The sequence below is a fragment of the Arvicanthis niloticus genome, chromosome 9 (assembly GCF_011762505.2).
Source record: "Arvicanthis niloticus isolate mArvNil1 chromosome 9, mArvNil1.pat.X, whole genome shotgun sequence".
Lineage (NCBI taxonomy): Eukaryota > Metazoa > Chordata > Mammalia > Rodentia > Muridae > Arvicanthis > Arvicanthis niloticus.
Window position 1 is genome coordinate 30318822 of NC_047666.1, and position 16758 is coordinate 30335579.

A 16758-nucleotide genomic window follows, 5' to 3' on the forward strand; every position below is an offset into this window, starting at 1 on the left:
ATCTGTTAGTTACCAAAATGCTTTGTGAGGATTGTCTTACAAAATCATATGGTCTGGTTACCACTGGGACACAGTGTCCAGTGACACAGCTGCTGGTGACCCCTGACCTTTCCAGCTTCTCCACTGCTGTCTGGTGAGCTGGGCTTCATCCCTCCCAGCTGACCCTGCCCCTCCCTGCACACACCTTGAACCTTTCTCTCTGCTTCCTGGCTGGGAAACCCTCATTTCTTCCTGATCCAGTTCACTGGCCAAACCTGCGATTTAGGCTTTCTTAGGGATCCTCTCTCCTTTGACTGCTGCTGTGCACCCCTTATCATCATCCCCCTGAGGTGGGAAGGCAACACCTGCCTCTCTGTGTGTCAGCCCATGGAGGTCATCTGAGGCCTGCTCTCCTGGGCACTGAGATATTAGGGTTTGACTTGACAATGCACACAGGCTCCACCCAAGGCTGCAGAGGTATGGTGTGAGGAGGGCCCTGAACTCCAGGTCACACCTCATCTCTCCAAAGAGTGATGCTGTGGTTTCAGGTGACATGAGCTCTGGTTCAAGGTGGAACTACAGTGGGGTCTGACACCAACACCTGCTTTTAGCTTCTATGTCAAAAGCACGCATCGTGTGCTCTTCCCAGGGGAAATACAGTGACCACTGTGACCTCTGGAAAAAGGAGTGTCTCACAAGGTGGGATGCAGGTGTCTGGATAGAAAGGATGGCCCAAAATAAGAGAACACTGCCCCAAAAGGATGTTTGTAGCTGGGTTTGGTGATGTCCACCTGCAATCTCACCCTCAGGAAGCTGAGCTAAGGAATCAGTCTCAAGGTCCAGGCTAGCCTGGGCATACACAGTGAGACCCTGTCTCCACAAAACAAAACAAAGTTTGGGTCACTTACCCTGCTCACCTTGACTCCCCAAGGCCATAGCCCTGGCTAGGTTAATGTTTCCTCTATTCAGTGAGTTCCAGAACCAGCTGAATCATGCTTATACAACAGAAGAAAAGCCACTCTGCCCATCTGCTCACCTGTGCTCCAGCTTCGGAACCGACAGCCCCTCCTAACTACTTCAGGATTAAGCCATGGCCCTTCCCCACTCCCTAGCCCTCATCCCTTCTAACCCTCCATCCCCTCATTCCCTCACCTCATCCACTCACCCTCAGCCTAGAGATTGGTCAGTTCACACCATTCTTCCTAGGGACCTAGTCACAGGGCCCTGCAAAAGAACTCCAGCAGTTGTCCTGGTTATGCTTGCCCACCCGTGCCCTCCATGATGCTTCCTCAGCACCCTTAACAGAGATGGTGGGTTTAAGACAAAATGAAGCATCCCCTGCTCCCATAGAAAGATACAAAGAAGCCTGGGAGTGTGGCATTGGAGAATGGTTTGTGTAGAATGTGCATGCCACTCCATGCAACTGCTGGGCACTGCTGGCATGGTGGAGTGGGACAGTCATCCCAAGTGTCATACAGGCTGGGACATAGGCTGGCTCTGCCACTCTCTGACTTTAAACCTGTTTCTCTGTCTGTCTGTGAAGGCATAAATCCAGAATCCACACAATGTGGCTTCTGCCATTTTCCCTTTGTTAGAAACAAGTCAGTCTATCCAGCCTGTACTCATGGGAGGAAGCAAGACCCCACAGGCCCTAAAGGAGGGGTTTCCAAACTTTTTTAACTGCCATCGCCTGTGTACCAGCCCCAGTCATTGACACTTTTCCCAGTGTTTCCCAGAACCAACTCACCAAGCTGGGCACTATGAAGGGGCCCATAATCCCATACTTAGGAGGCAGAAACAGGAAGATTCCCAATTCAAGGTCAGCCTGGGAAACTTTAGCTCAGAGCATAAACATTCACCCCTCATCACTTCCCTGGGGCTCATTCAACTGGCAGGCCGTGTCACAGTTGCAAGTCGTAGCTGCTTTCACAGAGGATAACAGCAAGGAGCTCAAAAGACAGGCAAGAGCCTGACAGGCACCCTAACATCTTGGTCAGTCCCTCAAGTGTAGCCCCTCTGGGCAGGTAGGATAGTGGTAGGGACAGGCTCCTGGGGCAGGCATTGCTAGCGTGGGGACAGACCTAGGACAAGCACTCTGCTGTTCAAAGCAAATGGTGAAGTAGACAGTGAGGCCCAGATTCTTGCTTCTGCTCTTTGAGCTCCTGTCTCTGTCACCTTTCAGGGAGAGCAGCCCACACTTACATCTGTGACACTTCCTACCAGTTAAATCTGGAGACTCAGGGGCATGTGCCTTTGGCCCTCTGGCTAGCCTTGTGCCTCCTTGCTGGCCCTCTCTCCAGTATGTGTTCTAAAACTTTTGTGTGTCTTTTCTATGAACCTCATTGTGGCAGCTGACCTCCATTGTCCACTTTAAGGGATTTTGGGTCTCCTGGAAACAGACCTCTGGGCACAACTGTCAAGGAGTTTCTAGATTTGAGTTACATGAAGCCCCTCCATGCCTTCCTTAAATGTAGGTGGGTGGTACCCTGCTATGAGCTGAGGTCATCAGTATTGCAGAAAAAGGAGAGAGAGTGAGCCAAACACCGAATTCTTCAGCCTCTGCTTCCTGACTGCAGATGCGAGGATGTGACCGGCTGCCTCTCGCTCCCGCCGCCATGCCTCCGCCTCCACGATGGACCCTACCCTCGAACCATGAGCACTAATAAGCTCTTCTTCCCTTACATTGCTTTCGTTGGACATTTTTGTAAATGAGAAAAGTAGAATAGAGGTCCCCCATCACTACAGGAAACTCTGCTTATGCCCCACCCCCTTTCACTCAGTGCCTCTAACAGAATGGTTCCCTTCAGATTTCCCTATATCTTGTTTGACAGTCAGCTTCCAGGCCGCCCTCTGGGGGATCCCGTCATCTGCCCTTCTGCCAACCCTATTCCAACTGCAGATTACAGAACACTCCAAATCCCGACGTTTAATCATGCTGCCTACAGACGTTATCCCTTCTACAGGCAAGCGTGCCACTCAGTGCTGGGGAACAGCCAGCAGGACGGGGTCATCACTTACTCCTGTGGGTGGCATACGATGGATAAAGCTGAATTTGGAGGGTCATAAAGGAAAATTAGAGCCCCACCCCAGGGACTGCAGTTAGGGACAGCTTCCCTGAAGACGTGGTGTGTTAATAACAGGAGCTTCCTGACTCGTGGAGACAGTAAATGGCATGCAAAAGTCCACAAGCCCTGAAGGACTTTTTGAAGCGACTATTATGTCCCTTGACAACACAGCAGGAAAGGCAACTGTTGCGTTTCCTGACCTCAGAGAGCTTACAGTCTGGTGGGAGAGCAGATACACAGAGGACAGAGGGTACCAAGGTTATGGGTAGTCCTCTATGGGCAGCATAGAGAGCGGCAGGCACCGAGGAGCCCAAGAGTCTCCTTAGGTTGCGTGGAGAGGCACAGCACGTTTGGACTGAGCAAACAGAGCCTGACAGTGGCTGGCTGGGAAGAGACAGAGCCTGCTATCACAATCCAAGGGCCTGCTCAAGGCAGAGCCCATGCAAAGGTTGTGTTAGAGCCAGCCTGGTGTACTGAAGAAGGGGGCAGAGCTTGGGAAGGAAGGAGCCTCGGAGGTGGTTTGAGTGGCAGGGCAGGTAGTAGGGGGGCATCCTTGGAAGAAAGCTTTTGGTCAGGAAGTGATGGACATGTTACTGGACCCTGTATTGTCTTCTGACTTACCTCAAGTAGGACAATGACCCTGCCCAGGGAGAGGGTCTGTAGCACTTAGACAAGGTGGGAGGGCCAGAGGAGAACTTTTGAGAGCCTGTAAAGAGGTGAGAAGGGCATGGGACTCAGAACCTCAGGTCCACCAAGACACAACCCCAGGTCCACAGCAGAAGAGTGACCTCGCATGCTCCTTGTTTATCACTCTTGGGTGAGGGAAATGACCCTGGTAGTACAAAGCCTTTTAACTTGCTAAGAATGCTTTATGGGTGTCCTGTGTCACCATGAATGCAGGGACTAGGCCTCCCCTCCCAGCTGCAATTTCCATGAGTCCCACCTTCAGCAGATTAGACCCGCCTCCCCCTCCGCCTCCACCTCCGCCTCCGCCTCCGCCTCCCGCCTCCTCACTCTTGGGACTATGCCATCTCCTGTCTCAGGACTGAGGCTCACTGAAGTCCCAGCGCGGTCTGGTCTGGTGAATCAGCTGCTGGCTCTGAACCATGGGTGACCAGCTAGGCGCCGGGCATGCTAGGCATGGAACTCAACCCAGAATGGAGGGCGGGGAGGCGGGGAGGCGGGGAAGCGGGGAGGCGGGGAGGCGGGGAGGCGGGGGAGGCGGAGGAGGCGGGGGAGGGGGGAGGCGGGGAGGCGGGGAGGTCTCCAACCTAGCTAGGGGTACTCAGGTTTTTGAGGATGCGCCTGTGGTTGCACGGTGCTTTATAGACGTTGGTGGCCCATTTTGCAGAAGGGAACACAAGGTACCTGCAAATGGACCGATGATCTGCGTTTGATTCTGAGAATCCACTTTCCTAATCCCTCACCCCATTCTAGGAACTGGGGAAGGATCCCTGATTGGTCATGTGTGGGGGCCTGGCTAGAGGGCCTCCTGTGATTGGAGGGACCTGGGCTGGCGGGCCCCTGGGTCAGCCTCTTCACTCTGCCTAGAGGAGAAGCATTGACCCTAACCTCTGCACAAGACCGGAGCTTGTGCACTCCTCTGGGAGCTCACTGCCCCTGTGCTGACTGCTGACAACTGACTGACCCTCGCAGCTAGCAGGTACTTCTGGGTTTTTAGCCCAGGGCTCTGGACCGGTGACCCCTTTTTCCCCTCCCCGTCTTTGACCTTGGGTAAGTTTCTTTTTGCTTTTGTTTTTTGAGAGAGACACCCAGAGCCTTTCCGCTAGAGGCAGCCGCTGAACCTTGGAACCATAGCTCCTGCCCTGGGAACCAGAGTTCCTGCCTCCCCCACCACCACCACTTGAGGGAGGTTTTCCCTGAGTAGCCTTGCCTGTCCTGGAACAAGCTCTATAGACCAGGCTGGCCTGGAACTCAGAAATTCCTCTGCTGGGTCTTCGGGGTGCTGGGATTTAAAGGGGTGCACCACCACAACAGGCTCGTGTCCTGGGAAGTTTCTTAAGCTCAGCCGAATCTTGACTTCTGGTCTGTAAAATGTGGAGGTGTGGAGGCTAATACTGCACCTCTCCTGAAGTTCCTGGAGAATTCTGGTCCTGGGCAGCAGGTGGTGAGTGTTGGCACTGTCTTCTGTCTAGATAAGTTCTCCATGCCCTGGAGACAGCACAGTCATATTTTACAGAGGCGCTCGAGATGCAGAGAAGGTGATAATTCACTTAGACCTTGAAGGCTTAAGAGCTGGGTTGCTGTATTTCCACACCCAGGATCATGGAAGTGTGATCTTGACCCCCTAAGGGACATATCCATCCCCTACGTGGAGCCAGGGCAAAGAGGCTATCATAGAAGAGTGTCAGCCTTGAGCAGTTATGGAAAGGGGTCCCTTGTATTCTAGCAGAATGCCTGGCCTTAGGGTGAACCCTGACTACCACCAGGTCTGCTCCCAGCCTGGGACTGCAGCAGGCTATAGACAGAGGGCTCCTGCCACTGTTCTGCTGTCCTGACCCAGGGGCTGGAAGAGGAGACCTGCAGTCCCTGAAGGCCTGAGGCTTCAGCAGCCCCTGGGGGTGTCCCATGACAAGAAGACAGGACTGGGAGTCTGCACCCTATGGCCTTGGGGCTCAGTAGGCCCTGCAGACCCTCATCTCCTATTTGTGTTGCCAAAGGCAAGCGATATGTGACAGTCCTCACTCCTTGTTCCTTCTTGTTCTTGAACTGTGATAATGGCCAATCTGCAGCTATTCTGGTTGAAGCCAAAAGTGGGGTTTTATTTTATTATTGCTTGCTTGTGTTTTTCTCCTTTAATTTTTCTGTAAATACCAGAAGTCCACAGGTGAGGGAGCACAGATCTGAAATCTCAGTACTCACGGGACTGAGGTGGGAGGATGCAAATTTCAAGGGCAGCCTGGGCTATGCAATGAAACTCCCTTGAAAGAAGGCAACAAATACACAGAGCACATGTACACCATACCTCAGACACATAGAAACACACGTAGACACACACACCATACCACACACACACACACACACACACACACACACACACACACACCACATTACTACTTTGGGAAATTACAGTGAGCTGTTATCTGCTGGAACAGGTTGGCTGGCTCACACATCCCCAGCCAGCAACAGTTTGCTACATCCTAACAGCATGGCCCACAAACTGCAATTGACCACAGTGTAAACCCACCTGTTGTCCTCTGGTCTTCCTCTCATCTATAACGGAGATACTAAGTCAGGACTGACCTGTTTTCATGCTCCCCTGCAGAGAATTTGTACCCACTTACAGTTTCCCCAAACCTTGCCAACACTGGGTATCATATTATTTTCAGTATCTGTCAGTTTTCAGAGGGAGTATGTACGTGTTTGATACTGCATTGTTCTAATTGGTTATAATTTGAACGTGATTTTGTCTGTTGGCTGTAAGTTTTTCCTCTTATATATAATATAATATATATATAATATATATAATATAATATATAATATACATATATAATTGCTTTATATGTGAAATTTTGTCATGTTCAATTTGCATTTCACTGTTAGAGCCAGGCTTGGAAACCAAACTGTTCACCAATATTTTCTAACATAACCCTTCTTCTCTCTCTCCCTCTTCCCCCTCCCCTTCTCCTTCTCTACTCCCTTCTCTTCTTTCTCCTCCATTTTTGAGACAGGGACTCATGTAGCCCAGGCTGGCCCCAAACCCTCTATGTAGCTGAGGATGACCTTGACCTCCAATCCTCCTGCATCCACCTCCCAAGAGCAGTGCTACCAGCCTGCATCGGTACACTTGGTTTCTGTGACGCTGGGGATGAAACTTCATGCTTTGCTAGACTGAGGTTCTGTCAGCTGAGCCGAATTCCCATCTTACTGTGTTTTCTTCTTGTCTTTGGTGTAAAAATATTTACTTTTAACCCAGTTGGACTTTTTTGAGCAAAATGTAGGCTAGAGCGCTCTATTTGCTTCTTTAAATTAATAGTCAACCCTCAGAACTTGTTTTAAGTTTATGGAAAACCATGAGGGCAGAATTGGGTTCCCATATGTTCGCTCTGCCCATGCTTTCTCCTGTTAAACATTTACCGTGCTGTGCCAGCCGACACCAGTGCCAGCGGACGCCAGTGCAGTGTGATGACCTCAAATCCATGTTCTGCAATGGGCTGTTCCCGTGGTCTTTGGCTTTGGGCTGTGTGTAAGAATGTGTATCTGTCCTTGTAGGCTTAGATCCCTTGAGTGTGCTCTACCCACCACCCTGCCCTCCGCCCTGGAAACCACTGACCTCTGCACTCTCTCCGGTTCCCTGGGGTGGCTTTCCAGAGTGCTGTGCAGCTGTGACCAGAGTGGACACCACCCTTGCCGACGAGCTTCTCTCGCTCAGCAGTTTGCAGTTGGGCATCGGAGTGTCTCTTCACAACTTCCCAGCACATACAAGTCTTCTCGATCTGGCTCCTGTTCCATTATCTGAACCCCAGCCCCAGCTTTTGTTTTGTTTTGTTTTGTTTTTCATTTACTCACTAACCAGCGTCATAGTTGTTTCCAGAATCGGTCAGTTCTAAGTAATGCTTCCGTCAATGTTTGCATGTGGGGTTTTATGTGGACATTAGTTTTCTGTCCATTTGAATAAATGCCAGTGAGGGGTTGTCCTACTTAGGGGTTGCATTGCTGTGACGAAACACCATGGCCAATAGCAACTTTGGAAGGAAAGGTTTTAATTGGCTTATGCTTCGTCATCACTGTTCATCATCAACAGAAGTCAGGAACTGAGATGAGGCAGGAGCCTGGAGGCAGAGCTGATGCAGAGGTCACACAGGAGTGCTGCTTACTGGCTTGCTCCACATGGCTTTCTCAGCCTGCTCTCTTAAAGAACCCAGGACTGCTAACACAAGACCCCACCCACAATGAGCTGGTCCCTCCCATGCCAATCACTAATTAAGAAAATGCTTTGTGTAGGGTGCTTGCCTGCTCTCTGGTTGGATGGAGGTGTTTACTCAGCTGTGGTTCTCTCCTCTTCAGTGCTCTAACTATGTCAAATTGACATAAAAGTAGCTGGCACAAAGAGGGTTCTAGAACTGGTAGTTAAAGTGAGCTTCGTGTTAGAACAAGAATACTTTTGGGAACTGGAGAGGTTGTGTACTTGCTGCTCTCGCAGAGGACCTGCATTCTGTTCCTAGCACAGAAGCCAGGCAGCTTATGACCTCCTGCGGCTGTAGCTCCAGGGGAATCTGGTGCCACCTTCTGGCCTCCACAGGCGCTGCAGTTTGATGATTTAAATCAACATGTTTCAATTGAGTTGTTGCCCTTTGAGGGTTGGCTTTTCAGCTCTTTCAGTTTATGGATTCTCATTTTATTTCCTTGATGGAGTCCTTTAAAAGTAGACATTTTTAACTGAATGAAGAAGGACTTAACTCTCCTTTCCATGAGCCCTCTGGTTCTATGCTTTGAAAGTTATTGATGGATGCAAAACTGACCGTGTGTCTCTTATTGTCTTTGAGTGGTTATAACCTCAGGTCTGTGACACATTTGGCCTTGATTTTTGTGGAGGTTGTGCAACATTTGAGTCATTATGGCCTCCTGTGACATGGACAAACACTGACTCCTGACAGCTCACATGCCCACAGGCTAGTGAGATGGTGGAGGCAGGCACAGGGTTGGGTCTGGAAGGCAGATGTGTGAGGTTGGCCAAGGCAGACAGGCATTGCTGCTCTGTGCTAAAGGAGCCCTAATGTTTGGTGAACAATAGGCATTTCAGTGCTCAGGCGGCAGCATGCTGTGCATGTGGGAATTTGTGAGGTTGCTTCACACCTGTGGCTTCTGCACATCTTAGTGTGTGAAATACACCCTGCTTCAGCCTTTTCCCTAAACTGTGCTTATGTGGTAAACGGACAATTTAAGGAAAGATAACAGAGAGAACCTCGGGTTTCACAGGAAGGTACTGAACTTAGCAGCCATTCACACTGACTTCTGCTTCATTCCAACTGTCTCTGTCTCTTCCACCTTTCCCATCAGCACCCCCTCCTAACCCAGTCACCCTGTGTTCTGGCGGCTGATACTAAGTAAAGTAAAGCTCCTTTTTTGTCTCTCTTATGGCTTCTGGGCCCGGTGCAATAAGCCTAGTGTAGCCTCAAGAGAAGTGTGATGGCTTTCTCATTAACAGCAAGGGAACAGCTTAAAGTGGTTTGACCAAGGACACAAATGGGTCAGTTCCAGGGGATGTTCTAAAATGTCTCCAAGGACTTGCACCAAGTTTATGACAATTTGCAGGGATTAGTGAAGGGAGACCTCTGAAGCTACACTGTCTGAACCAACAGCTGTCATCAGTCTTCACATTCACAGATGTCAGGGTTACCCCTGTTCCCTTGCACAGTGGCAGTCTCCCCAAAGCAGCCTGCTGTTCATGGAGCCCCAGGGTTGACCAATGCAGGAGAATGCACCCGTTGGAGCCTAGGCAGTTTCCCCTGACACCAGACAGCCTTTCTAACCGTCTGACTGCTCCTTCAACAGGCACCCTCCAACCCTCTGTTGCCATGAAGATTGCAGTAATCGGCCAGAGCCTGTTTGGCCAGGAGGTTTACTGCCAGCTGAGGAAGGAGGGCCATGAGGTGGTGGGTGTGTTCACTATCCCAGACAAGGACGGGAAAGCAGATCCCCTGGGTAAGTGAGCAGCTTGGGGCAGGGAAGAGGGTGGAAGGAAACCCACCTGCTAGGGCACAGGCCCTACAGTGGGCTGGTGGGTAAAGTCCGGGGTTTCATGGCACAGCCCTTGCTAGGTTACACTTACACACCGCCCATCCTGAGTCCTGATGCCAAATGGCTGCTGGACTGCCCTGGAATAAAGTGACTATGGGGTAGGATCTGTATCCTGACCAACGGCCATGGAGAAGCCCGGCTTGTCCCACATACCCCTCTTAACCTCTCTGACCCAAGCATCTAAGCTCTGAAGGGTCCCTAGGGGTGGTTACCTGGGGTTGTCATTCCCCAAGGTGGACATGCTTCATGTCACCATCTCTGGGGCTCCATTAGCCCTGAGTGCTCATTTCACCCAAGGGTTCTTGGAACAGCAGAGTGGGTGCAGCTGAGAGGTTTCCCTTTTAGCATCTTCTGGGTGTTCCTAACTCATTGGGAAGAAGCCACTTGAGAATCACAGTCCTGGACCCTTTGCTTGGATGCTGGGGCTTCCATATGATGACCAGACCCTTCTCAGGCTTGATGGAGAAGGTCTGTAAGGCACAGCCTAAGGACGGGAGATGGAGAGTAGGAAGGTGGCTTTTTGGGGACCAGCCAGATGCAGGGCAGAGCAAGCAGCCACAGTCTGACCCCTGGACTCTGCTGATGCCTGCCAGGACTCAGCCCTACACCTGACCACAGCGTGATAGACATGATCCCTGTCTGAGCTCTACAAACAGATACTAACAGTGACCAGACAAGTTTCTGCTCCCAGCGCCATCCCAGGCCCAGTTGGGACCACTCCTTGGCCTTGACTTTGAATGGCCTGCAGGAGTGTCTCATGGCCACAGTGAGGCTGCTTTGAAAGTGTACTTGGACCTAGTCTTATCACAGCTAGTCACACTGTGAAGCAGAGATTTGTTCTGGTCTTCAGCTGGCTTCCTCTTTTCCCCTGTTTTATTTCCCCTGGTTCCTCAGTACATAGGATGTCATCATCCATATCCCAGGGACTCTCTTTTCAGTGAGCACCTTGGTCACACCCTCCTACTGATTCCAAACCTGGTAATATTGACGATGTAGCTTAGCCATCACATCAGGTCATGGTGGCGGAGATGAGGACAGAGAGCAGGGTCAGGCCAGTCAAGGCTGGACACTACACAACAGGAGTACTCTCAAGAGACTCGCTAAGAATGTTCATAAGTACTGAAGAATGGCCAGCCAAAGAAAGCCCCTTAAGGTGAGGGTTGTGCCTTCCAGAGGCAGCTGTTGCCACCAACCTGAGAGTAAGAGGGGATGGTGTTATGTAGAAAATAGCCTGTAAGCAGGCTGAAGAAGCCCTGCAATCTGGGCCTGGGCCTCCAGGCTGCAGGTGTGAGGAACAGAGTGTGTGTGTGTGTGTGTGTGTGTGTGTGTGTGTGTGTGTGTACATCAGGGCCAGGTCTGCATACTTGGAACAGAGATTAAACCGCTTCCCCGAGAAGGAACTCTTGTAGCTGGGGTAAGGCATCCGGCTAGGAGGGTGGACAGGATCCCCACCAGAAAGGTCAAATCCTTTCCTCATACTTCTGTCCTCCTCCCTCCGGCCTCTTCACCTCCTCCTGGTATGGCTGACATCCAGAGAGTGGAGAGGTAGGGAAAGGGAAGAAAGGAAAAGTAGAGATGGCTGGGGAGAGGAGGCAGACAGTGTTGGGCATGGATGGGCCTCTGGAAAGGACTGTAGAGAGAGCCTATGGGGAGCCTGTGAGATCTGAGCAAGGGAGGCATTTGGAGGCCTTAGTGCTCTCAGCAGGCAGCATCCAGGCAGGAAAGTCCCTGCCTGGTACTCACCCTTGGCTAGTGCCACCCACATCCTAGCAGAACTTTGCTGGATAGTGGGAACTGGAAAAGGCACCAAGAATGGAGCCGCAGCCACTTCTCTGGGTAAAGACAGCTGACAGTGTGTGGGTAGAACAGAGAGGATGGTGGCTCACCTGCTCTTTCCTCAGGCCTGGAGGCTGAGAAGGACGGCGTGCCCGTGTTCAAGTTCCCTCGGTGGCGGGCTCGAGGACAGGCTCTGCCCGAGGTGGTGGACAAATACCAGGCTCTGGGTGCAGAGCTCAATGTGCTGCCCTTCTGCAGCCAGTTCATACCCATGGAGGTCATCAATGCCCCCCGGCATGGCTCCATCATCTACCATCCATCTCTGCTACCCAGGCACAGAGGGGCTTCAGCCATCAACTGGTAAGATGGGTTCCACCCCCAATTTGCCTGGCATATCACCCTCCCTCATCTCTGAGGCAGTCAAGTACATTGTGGAGATACCTACCCTGCACTGCTGTGTGTCTCCCTGAACCACAGCAGGGGAGTGTTAAGACAGCATGCTTACCAGTGGTGATACACACTTTTAATCCCAGCAAAGTCAGGAAGATCTGTCTTAGGGGCTGTCACCTAAGGCAGGACGCTTTTGGCATGTAACCGCTGATTGGCATGGTTGGTGATTATAAACAGTTTCTTTTCTTCTCTTTCTATAGGAGCAGGTGTCATCCCTCCTATGGGAGGAGGTAGCCCCTCCCCCAAGAGTGACAGGGGTCAGGGGACAGCTCCCAGGGTGTCCTCTGTGACACTTTCTTTCAGACTGGCATTTTCCTCCTATCTTCCAGGACCCTCATTCATGGAGATAAGAAAGGAGGCTTCACCATCTTCTGGGCTGATGATGGTCTGGACACTGGTGACCTTCTGCTGCAGAAGGAGTGTGAGGTGCTTCCAGATGACACCGTGAGCACACTGTACAATCGGTTCCTCTTCCCGGAGGGCATCAAAGGGATGGTAAGGCCACGCCTGCCCTCCCATGACATGCTTGCTCTGACACAGCCTCTCGATTCTTGACTCCGCTGCCCTCCCTGATCCTCACTGGCCAGGCACACACCCCCAATTTCAGGGCATGTGAAAGAGGGTACTCACTCTTTAGGATCTCAAAGGGATGATGAACATGATGGAATTGTGGACAGAGTGGGCAGAGCCCAAATCAAGAGGGAGTTAACCCAAACGGGCATTTTAGTTGGAGTCACTGACTAGACAAGTCCAGACAGAGGGTGGGCCAGGTATGACTGAACCCAAAAGCCTCCGAGTCTTTGGGTTCTCACATCTCAATTTGGTCCTTTTTCTGTTTAGTTCATTTTATCCTCAGGTCAGGTGTCCTGCATGACATGAAAGATTCTTGACTCCTATGGCTAAGCTTTCAGTTCCCTAGTCCATGGGGTGACAAATCCCATTTCTCCAAGATACATGAATGAAAGATCAAGGAAGGCTGATTGGGCATCCCGGGGTCATGTGGTTATACTGACTCAATTGCTGGCCAGAGCAACAGGAATTCTCTGATCTGTGGGGGGCTCTGCAAACACCACAGCCTGTAGTGTCGATCCAGGAGAGGCAAGAAGGAGATTTGGTTCAGTATGACTCAGTAGCCAATGTTGGTTCACACTTCACATTTATTTTAGGCACAGTTAAGAACAGTACAATTTGGTGAAAAAAAAAGATTTCCTGGTGATAATTAACTCAATCTCACGTGCGCAAGAAGGCTTAAGTCATGACTACAGCGAAAGCCTACTTATAAAGTACATGTGACGCCTTCCATAAAGATGGCTTCTACAGATTGACTGAGAAAAATAAGTTTATGATAACGGTCTGGGGGAGGATGTGATGTGGTCCCAGCCACATAGATAACATAACACAAATGTCACCAGGCTATTAACCATGTCCTCTCCCAGCCTTCTGGGCAGACAACTGGTTATTACCCATATCTCCATTTGAAGAGACTACCATGCATGGGTGTTGTTGTTGTTGTTTGGTTTGTTTTTGCCTTTGTTTTTGTTTTGTTTGTTTGGCTGGTTTTGGTTTTTAGCAGCAAGGATTCTCTGTGTAGCTCTGGCTGTCCTGGAACTGGCTATAGAGCAGACTTGTTTTTGCCTCCTGAGTGCTGGGATTAAAGGTGTGCGCCATAACTCCAGGCTAACCCTGCTTGTTTAACATTCCTGATTTCCCTATTCCTTGTTTGTGAACACAAGGACCTCTGCCTCCTACACTGCCTCAGTGACATGCATCTTGCTGTTTTCAGTTGGGAAAGATAGCCACTCAATTGCAGTGGTGTCCCAGACTCTCCACAGGGCAGGGCTGAAGACAAGGAAGGACCTGGTTGCCTCATAGCCAGTGGCTCCAAGAGTTCCTACTGACCCTGTGTGTGTGCAAGCTGCTATTGTTCCTAAAGGGTCAGCTAATGAGAGACGACCAAAGCCTTTGATAATCAGGCCAGGGACCATTCCAGACAAAGAGCCTCCTCACATGGCAGTGAGCAAGATATCAGTCACCAGACCACTATAAGCCCTGAGCTATCAGCCCCTCACCTCAGTCCATTTTCACATCAGCTGCTTTTTTGTCTTTAATGTTTTCATTGTGTTAAACAATAGTTAGCAAAGCTGCCTTGTTGAAAATACTTAGCCTGAGACGAGAGGACTTCACATTCCACAGCAAATGGCTCAGATGGCCCTTAGAGACAGAGTGTCCATGGCAACCACTGGTCACATGTGCCTATTTAAATTAATTATAATTAATTTCCATTTAGGAATTTGGGAATGGGATATAGCACTGTAGTATAGTGATTATTTTGTATGGGGGAGGCTCTGGGTTTCACCCTCCTACATTATAACACACACACACACACACACACACACACACACACACACACACACATTCTCTCTCACCTACCTTTGAAGTCCACAGGAGCTGCAAGGTTCCTGGCTATTGTACAGGATTGTACAAACACAGCCCACAGTTACCACTATAGCATATTCCAAGAGGCAACCCTCCCTGAATAACATTTCTGATACCCTATTTCATTTCTTTAATTTTTTTCTGTTTATTTATTTAACATGTGTGAGTGTTTGCCTGTAGTATGCATATATGTGCACCATGAATGTTAGAAGAGGGCATCAGATCCCATGGAAGTAAAGTTACAGGAGGTTGTGAGCTGTCATGTGAGTGCTGGGAATGAAACCCAGGTCTTCTCATAAGAACAACCAGTGCCCTTAACTGCTGAGCCACCTCCTCAGCCCTGTGGCACTCTATTTCTTGTCAACAATAGCTCTTTGGGGTCCTCCCTTGGTGTGAGTTACAGCCTCCTTTTCACTCCTTGATTCAGACCCCAATTACTTTACTACAGACACCCAAGCCCACACCAGGGCTGGAGAGGTATTCTCCTTCAAAAAGGTTCTAGACAGCAACTCATAGGCATGTGTGTCTGTTATCCCCAGTGGGGTCTGGCAGTTTCCTCCCTAAAGATCTAGAAAGTCGATATAATCTAAGCCCCTGATGTGCTGCTGACAGTCTGTGTACCATTCCACTCACCCAAATCCTGTCACCCATACCCTGTGTCCATGCTGTAGGCTTCTCGGGTACCTGCAGGGTGAGGACCAGGGCTGGGTGTGGGTGGGAGGCTGATGCTGGGGAAGCTGACTGCAGTCTCCTTGCAGGTTCAGGCTGTGCGACTGATCGCAGAGGGCACAGCTCCCCGCCGACCCCAGCCTGAGGAAGGAGCCACCTATGAAGGCATTCAGAAGAAGGAGACAGCCAGGGTGAGTACCAAACCCAGTTACCCAACATTATCCTTGAGTGTCTGGAGTGGCTCAGAGAAGCAAGGTTCAGCTGACATTATAGAAACAGCAGTGGAGGGCGGGGTTTCAGCACGACATCACAACATGGAGGGATAAGGTCCCTTCAGAGGTCATGTTCTTCCTCTTTCTCTTTAAGTAGAAGGAAGCATCACTCCAGGGAGGAAGAATGACTAGGGCTATGGCATCTGTCAGCCTTGGTGCTGGGATCTCCAGGACACTGAGAGGTTTCTTGGAGCAGCAGTGGGTAGTTGTCCCATGGCCATCTCTACTTGGGACTGGTTATCTCTGTAAGGAGGTCTGCATGAGACCTGTATACATAAAGATACTGTAGTGGGGCTCTACAGGATGGGCCAAAGCACTCTTCCTAGGGACTCTGTGGGGCCTCAGCCACCTTGACAACAGTAGAGTAGCCTCTTCCCAAAGCCATTCTATAGGCTGTGCAGGGAGAGAACTTGGGTCATAGCCCCAAACCAGGCTACCCACTCTGTACTCAGACTTGCATCTAGGAGGAAGCCCAGGTCCTACCTGCAAGACTAGGCCCACTGTGCAGCAGTCTTCAGGTCTAGGAGAGGCTAGCTGAGGAGACAACATCTTGGATTCTACAGATCAACTGGGACCAGCCAGCAGAGGCCATTCACAACTGGATCCGTGGGAATGACAAGGTGCCAGGTGCCTGGACAGAGGCCTGTGGGCAGGTATGTTCCTGTGTGGTTGGTGTCCGGCAGGAGAGCTGTGTGCCCCCACCCTGCAACCTTGAAAATCACACACTAGGTTTTAAATGCTTGATCAATTCTAAAGCCCCGATTCTTACCTTCTCCCAAACGCCCCCTACTCTAGGACTAGGAAACCCTGTACCATTCAGAGCTAAAAGTAAGATGTCTGCTGCCACTGGTGGCCCCAGGAACCTACTGCCACCTGCTGAATTTGCTGAGTTTGAGCCTCACCCCTATGCTCTCAGATCCCATAGGCCCAGCTCTGACTTTGTTCCAGGAGAGAGGCAACTTACTTTGAGCTAGGACTGGGCAGCAGCTGGACTTAGGACCTAGAGATGCAAGTTTTGTGTATCCCTCAATGTCTGTCTGATGTCCATGCTGTCTGCTGTCTAGTCCCCTGACCCCCAGCTCACCGTACACAGACTGCAGAAGACCCTTCACTTTCTGCACTGACACACAACCCTTTACTCTGGTTGGTTCATCTGCAGCAGTGGCCAGCAGCAGCCAAGGGTCTGTGGCTCTGTGGCATAGCTTGAGAAGACTTTCCTAGGGGTCTGTGTCCCTGAGGTCTGAGGCTCTGAGTCAGTGCAAAGGTCTTGAGGATGTCCAAGGTCCTCAGATCTTCTGGTTCTCATATGTGGTCCTGTTGGACCTAAAGATCCAAAACCAGGGGACACG

At 50.7% G+C, this 16758-nt stretch overlaps 1 protein-coding gene across 3 annotated transcripts in view; it reads left to right on the top strand.

The window, feature by feature from the left end:
- Window positions 1–4481: 4481 nt before the first annotated feature.
- The window catches only part of Aldh1l1 (aldehyde dehydrogenase 1 family member L1), a 49484-nt gene continuing 37207 nt past the window's right edge, over window positions 4482–16758 (top strand). The window contains exons 1-6 of one of the 3 annotated variants that reach the window (XM_034512249.2): window positions 4482–4778; window positions 9561–9710; window positions 11708–11942; window positions 12362–12527; window positions 15227–15328; window positions 15973–16062. In XM_034512249.2, the coding sequence (XP_034368140.1) occupies window positions 9584–9710; window positions 11708–11942; window positions 12362–12527; window positions 15227–15328; window positions 15973–16062 (720 nt within the window). In that variant the 5' untranslated portion in view covers window positions 4482–4778; window positions 9561–9583. Of the gene's footprint in view, window positions 4779–5020; window positions 5173–9560; window positions 9711–11707; window positions 11943–12361; window positions 12528–15226; window positions 15329–15972; window positions 16063–16758 lie in introns of those variants that run through there. The other 2 variants (XM_034512250.2, XM_076940103.1) reach the window with 2 other exon arrangements.